This window comes from Morone saxatilis, unplaced genomic scaffold (assembly GCF_004916995.1).
Source record: "Morone saxatilis isolate NCDOM2014 unplaced genomic scaffold, NCSU_SB_2.0 Contig4, whole genome shotgun sequence".
Lineage (NCBI taxonomy): Eukaryota > Metazoa > Chordata > Actinopteri > Moronidae > Morone > Morone saxatilis.
The window spans coordinates 582,289-591,580 of record NW_023339984.1 but is presented as its reverse complement, the minus strand read 5'-3'; the positions used below and the strand labels follow the sequence as shown (position 1 = coordinate 591,580).

General features: G+C 42.3%; 1 protein-coding gene across 1 annotated transcript in view; it reads left to right on the top strand.

Moving 5' to 3' along the window:
* zanl (zonadhesin, like) overlaps positions 1-9,292 on the top strand; it is a gene marked incomplete at its 5' end in the record, with an annotated part of 34,247 nt that overhangs the window by 22,731 nt on the left and 2,224 nt on the right. Inside the window, 12 exons of the mRNA XM_035675698.1 lie at positions 972-1,099; positions 1,547-1,818; positions 1,908-2,116; positions 2,978-3,122; positions 3,548-3,795; positions 3,878-4,007; positions 4,104-4,305; positions 4,750-4,911; positions 5,345-5,475; positions 5,990-6,192; positions 6,288-6,423; positions 6,602-6,739. Of these exons, the coding sequence (XP_035531591.1) occupies positions 972-1,099; positions 1,547-1,818; positions 1,908-2,116; positions 2,978-3,122; positions 3,548-3,795; positions 3,878-4,007; positions 4,104-4,305; positions 4,750-4,911; positions 5,345-5,475; positions 5,990-6,192; positions 6,288-6,423; positions 6,602-6,739 (2,104 nt within the window). The remainder of the gene's footprint in view (positions 1-971; positions 1,100-1,546; positions 1,819-1,907; positions 2,117-2,977; positions 3,123-3,547; positions 3,796-3,877; positions 4,008-4,103; positions 4,306-4,749; positions 4,912-5,344; positions 5,476-5,989; positions 6,193-6,287; positions 6,424-6,601; positions 6,740-9,292) is intronic.

The window sequence follows — 9,292 nt, the reverse complement described above, 5'->3', positions numbered from 1 at the left end:
ACCAAGGCTTCTGTACTTGGACCAATTCTATCTTATTTATATATACTCCCCCGCCTCGCCCTCTCTAGCGCCGAACATTATTAGGCAACTCACTCCGAATTCAATTCACATGTTATCCCGCGATGCTACGCCGCCAGTTAACTATCCTCACTCAATCAAGCCCGATGAAGCAAATTAATCAATTTCTAAATTACATGTCTCATAAGGAACATAAAACAAACCTGGATAACGCAGCACAATTTCTTTCTGATTTTAACAAACTTTCAGAAAAAACTGAAATTTCCTTTGTACCTTTGGCCCAAAAAATCTTTAAGAGTTTCTCACTGTTCTACAAGCATATATACATTCTCTAAGATACGGCATTACCACCTACTGTCAGCGAATCTCTGGAGTTATATCTTTGAAAATTCAGATCTCTTGTCCATTTATCTTAACCTCTCCTTTTAATAAAGCCAAAGAAATCTCTCTAGACTCTGCCCCTTCTTTTCAATTTTCCACGTAACCATTATTCAAACAAATTAACACTTATCCTGTTTCACAACAGACCGCCAACATATCCATTGCATTTTTTGTTTTACTCTTAGGCTGGATTACTTGCAACCTCTTTGTTATCCAGTTGCCCCGCTAATTTCCACATCTAAAAACGCTCCAATTTTAATTTCAAAACCTTGCAAGCACGAGTACGGCTTGGAAAACCAGGAACCTTTTAAGAAACAAGAGATTCAAAACATCTCTTCCCTGGTTTCTACCTTGCCTCTTCGACTTTGCGCTTCTGTTAAAATTAAATCCTCGCCTCAAATTTCCTCCTCAACCTCACAAGCTTCTTCAAACTGGTCGGCCCCTTCATCAATTTCAGTCGTGACACCTGCTCTATTTGAAAAGTGTCCTGAGATAACTTCTGTTATGAATTGGTGCTATACAAATAAAATTTAATTGAATTAATAACCCTGTTCCACCTCCCTGCTTTCCAGCTGTGTGGCATGTGTGGGAACTACAACCACAACTCCTCTGATGACAACCTGATGCCCAACAAGAAACCAGCCAAGGATGTGATTGAATTAGGCAACAGCTGGAAATCAGATGGAGACAGTGATCCTGGGTCAGTGGGTTCAGCCACGGGTAGTGGCTATTTTAGTATTCTATTCATATCTCCAATAAAGGCAAGAAAACCAAATATAGAACTATAGAAATATAGATATGCATCCATCACAGAAAATAAACTACATGCATTACATATACCATGGAAGGCAGCTGTGGCTCAGAGGTAGAGTTCGATCCTCGGCTCCTCCCGCCACACGTTGAAGCATCCTTGAGCAAGAGACTGAACCCAAAATAGCGCTCAATGCTATGAATCAGTGGATAAATGTGTATGAATAAGTTAGTTCCATTTGATGGGTGAATGTGTATGTAATGTTAAAGAACTTCAAGTGGTCGGACGACTACATAAGTACAGTCCATTTAGCTTTATCACTAAAGAAGGCAGAGAACACTCGGAAAGAACACTGCAACATCCCAGAGACTAAATAAACCATTTTCTACCCTCTAGTTGTCAGCCAGACACTCGTCCAGACATCCACCCAAACTGCACCTCAGAAGAGGAGAAGCTGTATGAGGCTCAGTGTGCCGCGGTCATCCTCTCTGACCTCTTCAAGCCCTGCCACTCTTTGTTGCCCCCTGAGGCTTTCCTAGGTAACTGCATTTACGACATGTGTGAGTATGACGGCATGCAGGCGACGCTTTGTGACAACGTGGAGGCATATGCTCAGGCCTGTCAGAGTGCCGGATTAACCATCAGCTGGAGGAACAACACCTTCTGCCGTAAGTTAGAGCAACACCGACTGACCATTTAAATAAAGAAAAGCTTGTAGTTTTACTCCCCTCGTCCTTAACTCTCTTTTTCCCTGCAGCCCTGCCCTGCCCTCCTAACAGCCACTACTCAGACTGCACCGCCCCCTGCCCCCCAACCTGCTCTGACCTCTTCCCCATCTTCTGCCACCTACCTCCAACCACCTGTATTGAAGGCTGCCAGTGTGACGCCGGCTACGTCCTCAGTGACAACAAGTGTGTTCCCCTGGACAAATGTGGCTGTCTGGACTCAGATGGAGAGTACCATGATGTGAGTGGATGTGCAGAGTGTCAACAGGGTCCTAAAAAGTCTTAAAAAGCCTAAAATCTAATAATCAGACTTTTATGAATAACATATAGGAAGATCTATTGTCAGAATCGTAATGTAATAGTCATAGGTATGTTTTCATTAGTGTTGTCACCTGAAAATAAGAATCGCTGTGTTTTAATTACCTTAGAATGAGACATTTTTATCTACAGATGGAGCAGGTCCTCTTCTACAGAGGAGACCATGTTGAACCGGCATCTTGCTACAGTAGCTCAGAATGGACAAACCAAACCCTGGCTGTATATAGGGTCTTTTGCAAGTTTTGTGGCCACCGTAGTTTATCATAAAGTCCAACTAAAACTGACACTGCCAAGGACAATGGGAGACTGCAGTGTATCATTCGATCTGCTGAGAAGGTGATCGGCTGCAATCTGCCATCCCTCCAGGACCTGTACGCCTCTAGGACCCTGAGGTGTGCAGGCAAGATTGTGGCTGACCCCTCCCACCCCGGTCACAAACTCTTTGAAACACTTCCCTCTGGCAGGAGGCTGTGGTCCATCAGGACCAAAACCTCACGCAACAAAAACTGTTTCTGTCTGCAGCTGGCCTCATTAACAAGGCCTGAAACCCCCTTGGACACTGACTCTTATACCCACCCTGTATATATGCATTACATTAATGCACTCCCGTCTTAGCTTATTTATATTTATATTATATTTTTGTGTGATTTGTATATTTGTATATTTTATGCACCAACAAAGTCACATTCCTCGTAGGTGTAAAAACCTACTTGGCAATAAACAATTCTGATTCTGATTCTTATTCTGATTCTGATAAGTCTATTTTATGTGGGTATGTGTGTAGGTGGGAGACTCTTGGCTGACAGATAAATGTGCTGACTCATGTACCTGTAATCTTGGGGGCAAAATCACATGTAAGGACCACAGCTGTAATTCCAACTCAGTGTGTGCCCTGGACAAGTACGGAGACCTCTACTGCAAACCCACCCGTGAGTCCACCACTCTCAACAGCTTCACCTGTAATATCACAGCATGTTGTAACTGCAGTTCAGAGATTTCAAAGATTAGAAATGTCAGAAAAAACAGTTTCCAACAACAGGGAACCAGCTCGGTTCAAGCTCCTGTTTTGAACCGTTCTGAGCGTTTAGAGCAAACATAAATTGGTTCAGAACCTGAAAAGTTAAAAAATAAATAACTACTTCCAATGGGTGTGATGGTACCCCTCAAAACTGGTGGAAACGTGGGCTGGTTCACTAGAAAGCACCAAAGTTCCAAGAATCTTGAACAGTAGCGGCTCAAGAACCAGAACTAATTTGGTGGAAAAAGGAGTAACTACCTTGGTGCACTGTACAGTTCTGTATTGTTTTGGTCATTGTCCATTTTGAATTTTAAATTTTTTTATCATCCTCTGTAGAGTTCAACAAGTGCAGCGTCTCTGGGGATCCTCACTACCGAACATTCGATGGTTTCACCCATCACTTCCAGGGTCCCTACACCTACGTCTTGACTCAGGGCCACAACCTACAGAACTCTATTATTCCCCTGGTGGTGAGGGGGAAGAATATCAGACGTGGGGGGAACAGGAGAGTGTCGTTCCTGGATCAGATGTACATTGACGTTTACGGTGTCAATGTTCGTTTCCTGCAGAAGAAGACCGTCCTGGTCAGTAGTTTGCCTTTGTTAGATAACTTGCTGTTTTCTGTAGTAAAAAGTATACACTGCAATCACATTGTATCTCTTCTAGGTGAACGGAGAGCGTGTTGCACCTCCTCTTAGCCCAGTTGGTGGTTTAACTATCACGATGAATTCCAGGCAGGTCCAGCTCACCACTGACTTTGGACTCACTGTACGCTTTGATGGCAACAGTCGTGCAGGTAACAGAAGAGGAAAGCTCTACCCCTCCTAACTCTCTTCTTTGGTTTATTTGTGAATTTCACTCCTCTGTCTTTGTCTTTCTCTTTGTGTATCAGAGGTCATACTGCCCAGCACCTACAAGAACTCTGTCAGAGGCCTGTGTGGTAACTACGACGGCATCACCAGAAATGAGTACATGAAGCCAGACGGGACAGTGGTCAGGGACCTGAATGCATTTGGAGAAAGCTGGAGAGTCAGTGACCGACAGGGTGATGCACTGAAAATATTCAACCTTCCTCACACAGTCCATCTCCACAGGTAGGACCACAACCAGAGCTACTACTTTAGCTGTGAACACAGTCTCTTTAGATTTTGATATAGACCTTTTTCACAGCAGCCATTTTCATGAGTAGCACTAGTGCAGCGTGGCTCGCCAACAAGGCCAACACAATTTAGAAAGATAGTATTTTTTGTCTGTGTCTGTTGGAAAAGCAATAAACATGATGACATGTGATTCTGAATGAGACATTTGCCGAATTGTTCCATATTAAAATGCATTGTTTCTTCTTTGAAGGGAGAGCTGTACACCCCTTGTAAACACAAGTGTTACCAAAGGCACTAATCAAGGTTCTGTTACATTTAGTGTAGCAGAGCTACTCTGTTTGACCTGCTGATATATCACTTAAATTCAGACATCAGGTTAGAAATGGTGACTTTAACAAAGCTCTGAGTCTTTTCATCCTTTCTACCCTTTGTCTCCAGGCGAGAGGTGGACACTGATCCGGACTCAGGATTTGAGACATCAGACTGCTCTCAGTCTCAGCTGAATGACTACAACAGTATGGCTCAGTGCGGAGCGTTGTCCGACTCCAAGGGACTGTTTGCTGCCTGCCATGCGACCCTGCCACCTAAAACCTACCAGGAGTGAGTAGCCTTGGAGTGTGTGGTCTCAATGATTAGTCGATTTATTGATGAGTTGTCTGCTATTAAATTGACTTCCAACTGTTTTGATAATCGATTAATGGCTTCGAGTCCAAATACCCGATGTGAATATTTTCTGGTTTCAGTAAACTGAGTATCTTTGGTTTGTGGATAAAAGATGCAAAGATTTTGAGCATGTCACCTTAGGGTTTAGTAAACAGTGATCTTCCTTTTTTTTGTTACCATTTTCTGACATGTTATGGACCAAACAATTAATCAATTAATCGAGAAAATGGTCGACAGATTAATTGATCATCAAAATAATCGTCAGTCCCAACCATACATGCCTTGTCCAAATTGTCCCTATATGAATTAATGTGGTTGTGTGAGTTGGCAGCCTTTGCTCACGCTCAGTATGTGTGTGTTTGTTCCTCAGTGACTGTGTGTTTGACCTGTGTGCTGAACGGGGAAGTGCAATGCTGCGTTGCGCTAGTTATGAAGCATATGCTGCAGCATGTCAGGAGGCTGGAGTCAAACTGGGAACCTGGAGGCAGCAGCTGGACTGTGGTAAGATTCTGAACACGCAAAAAATCACACTGCTTTTACATCACATGGAAATAACGACAGTAGAGAGAAGCATGTTAGAATGAGGACCAAACCAGTCTTTTACCATTTACCTCAAACCATGTGTAATTTTTGTGCTGACTGTTTTGGAATTTACTAGCAGTTGGGTCGACTATTAGATGGCAGCCCTAGAAGTTAAAGACTTGACTTGACTTGAGACATGATCACTCGAATGACTTGTCCATTTAAAGTTTTCAATTTAATTTTAATGACGTATAATGTTGTCAACACTGGCATTAAAAGTGAACGTTAACTGGACCACATGACTTGGAACTTGCTTAAAACTTGGGCAAAATGACTTGAGTCACATGTCTGTCGGTATTATAAGTTCTTTGGGTGAAAACAACAAGAACAACTCATTTCATCCATGTCAAATAGATTTCTACATTGCTTTATGTAATTTTCATCAGGCAATATCCACATCAGACTGACTGTGTGACTTTTGTCTCCCTCCTAGTCCTCAAGTGTGACGCCAACAGCACCTATTCCTCTTGTATGTCATCTTGCCCCGCCTCTTGCGCCGACCTAGCGGCACCTTCTGGGTGTGACACCACTTCCTGTATGGAAGGGTGTCAGTGCAACACAGGCTTCGTCATGAGTGAGGGAATCTGTGTGCCATACCCTCAGTGTGGCTGCACCTACCTCAACAGATACTACCCTGTAAGAGGCCTCGAGGACCAGTTACAGCATGTGTGCCACTGTGTGATGATGTAATCTCATTTCATCCTCCCATCTCGTCTCTCTTTCTCCTGCAGCTGAAGGACAAATTTGTGACTGAGGACTGTTCTCAGTCCTGTGAATGTACCAACACCGGCGTTGTGTGCCAACCCAAGACCTGCCAGGACAGTTACGTCTGCACCATCTACGACTTTAAACGTGACTGCTACAAAGGTGTGTTTTTTATCGGAAGAATTCTCCAAAATCATCTGCACAGAGTCAAATGGCAACAAGCCAAGCACAGCATGTGTCTAATTAGCAGTGTTGGGCAGTAAGGCATTACTAGTTATAATATTGCAGTAATAACATTACTTTTCCCACTAAATAATAATGTCCTTTTTTTATGTTGCAGCAAGCCCCTGCCTCAGTTACCCCTGTCTGAATGGAGGAGCATGTAAGGAGGCCAGTAACAACAGTTACACCTGTCAGTGTGCAGAGGGCTTTGAGGGCACAAACTGTGAGGTGGAGATAACACAGAGCGGAGGACTGGGTATGGCCTGCTCATCTGTTTCACCCTTTAGGAATTAAAACTACACACACTGTACAGTTTTGTGACTCGCACTGACAAAATCTGTTCAGACAGACATGTAAACTCCCGCCACAGTAGGTGTCTCCAGAAGCACATTCTCCCCAAAAAAGAGAATACAAATAGAAACTATACAAGAGCAGTTAAATGTACAATATAGAATTTCTGCCATTAGGGGGTCTCTGACGTCAAAACAATAACAAAAGACAAAGTTTGATGACTCTGTGAAGTAGCGTGGGAGTAGCTGTACACATGCAGTACCCACGTGTGTCTGTGTGTGTGTACATGTATGGGGCAATATAAACTAATATAAGCATAATATAAATTGAAATGTAGTAATATAGTATAACATAATGTATAGTATAGTACAACAGTATAGCACAGAATATAAAATANNATATGTAAGAAAAAACAAAAAAGAACAAAAAGAGTGTGAGAATGGATAAACAATGACACAAAATCTTTACAATTAAATAATTTTGTTATCATGTTTTGCATTTTCATGCATGTCATCGTCGTAAAATAATTAACTCATAAGTGTTTAAATCTTTGCAGTGTTGCATGATATATATAAAAAGTATGAGCATAGTGTGTGTGTGTATGTGTATGTATATGTATGTATGTATGTATGTGTATATATAATATATGTATGTATGTATAATCACGACAATGGCATTTTTTTGTTAATTCAATGAGTTTTAATGGTTTTATTTATTTATTTAGCTTTAATAAGAGAGTAGGAAAATGTTCTCAATCCATAAAGGAGGTCTTGATACTTTTGCCAAAAAAAATTTAAATCATAAAATTTAAAGTGACATACTTTTCACTGGATAGCTGTGGTTACTATGTATTTGAATTACATTTTTCATATTTAGAGTGAAGTTGCGGTGCGCTTTTTAAAAGCCAAGAAAATCTTGGACTGCATTGGAAATATCCCTTAGACAGAATAATTTTATTTAAAGAACAGATATATTTGAAGAATAAGTGACTCATGGTAACTTGTTAGGAAGAACATTTCTTACAGTGTGTAAATAAGAAAAGGAGCGAGACAAAAAGAGCTACTGAGAAAGGACAGGATAAAAAAAGGAGGAAGTCGTGACCTTATATCTGAATCCCCAACCCGGCATTGTCCCTCATGTTCTTCCCCTAGTATCTCCCTTTCTTGTCTTCCTCCCAACCTCTACCTCTTCCTCTCTCCCCTCTGTCTCCCTCACAGACTCTGGCCTGGAATCAAAACCACAGTCCGACTCTGGCTGGTCGATAATCTCATCCTCTGGCCGGCCGCAGTGGAAGCCTCATCAACTTAGTGCTTCCATCTGAAGGGAATTACCTCTGCCTCCACACACAAACAAATAGGCCTACCTGTTGACTTTTCACACTTTTTAAATTTTCCCTCTCCATTTTCTCTCTCTCTGCCTGTTCCTTCATTAGGTAGGTATTAAACATTTGCCTGCATTGATTGAGGTTTAATGGGCTTAATATGTTGTTTTTTAAAACTCCTATTATAGATACACATATAACTAAGCTCAGCTCTTAACAAAGAAACAAGTTTCCGTGGCTACTGTCACCACAAAAAAACTTGATTAATCAAGGCTGAGGCTTAGCAGTTGAGTGTGAATGTTTTCACTTTCAGAATGTATCTGTTCTTCACATTTACCCAAGGCAACAAACACTCCAGTGCTGCAGGTTTAGATGAGAGGAAAGGGTGACGATGAGGAGGAGGTACAAAGGTGGAGGAAGAAGAGAATAAGGAGGAGGAGGCAGGGAAGGATTTCAAGAACAGATGAGGAAAACGGGGGAAATAGAAAGAGAGAGAGACAGAAGACAAGGAGGAGGAGGAGGAGGAAAAAGATGAGGAAGCACAAAGGGGAGAGAAGGAAGGGAGGCGAAAAAAGTGGCTCCCGTTGTATCGGAGCAGCGGTGTGTGAAAACACACACTCTGCACTCCTGTCGCCTCGCTGCTTAATGAGGAGAGCCTCTCAGGAGTAAGCACACGCACACACAAACACAATGAGAGCGCACACACACAGATAAAAACACCCACAAACACATGCATACAGTGGAGTGTGCACACACACACACACACACACACACACACACTCAAAGATTTACAACCAAGCCTATGCATAATAACTTTTGCTGTCCAGTTTCAGTCCCATCCCCCACTTGCTCTCTTTAATGTGATGAATGAGAGTCCCTGTAACCCTCGTCCAGCCACACACACACACGCACACACATAATTACAGTCACAAAAAATGTACATATAGTAACAGGAAACCAAAATGGACGCATAAAACGCACATACATGTACATTCACACACACACAAAAGCCCACATGCTCAAGGAGACATCTTCAGGTTTTTTATGCAGACAAGGAGGGAGAGATGCAGTCAGATGGAAAGCGACAGTCACAGATGAAAAGTCACTGGCTTCCTTTCTCTCTCACTCTGTCTCCATCTTCCTCCTCTCACTCTTTCTGCCATCCTCTTCCTCCCTCTTCCTCTTTGCACTTTCATG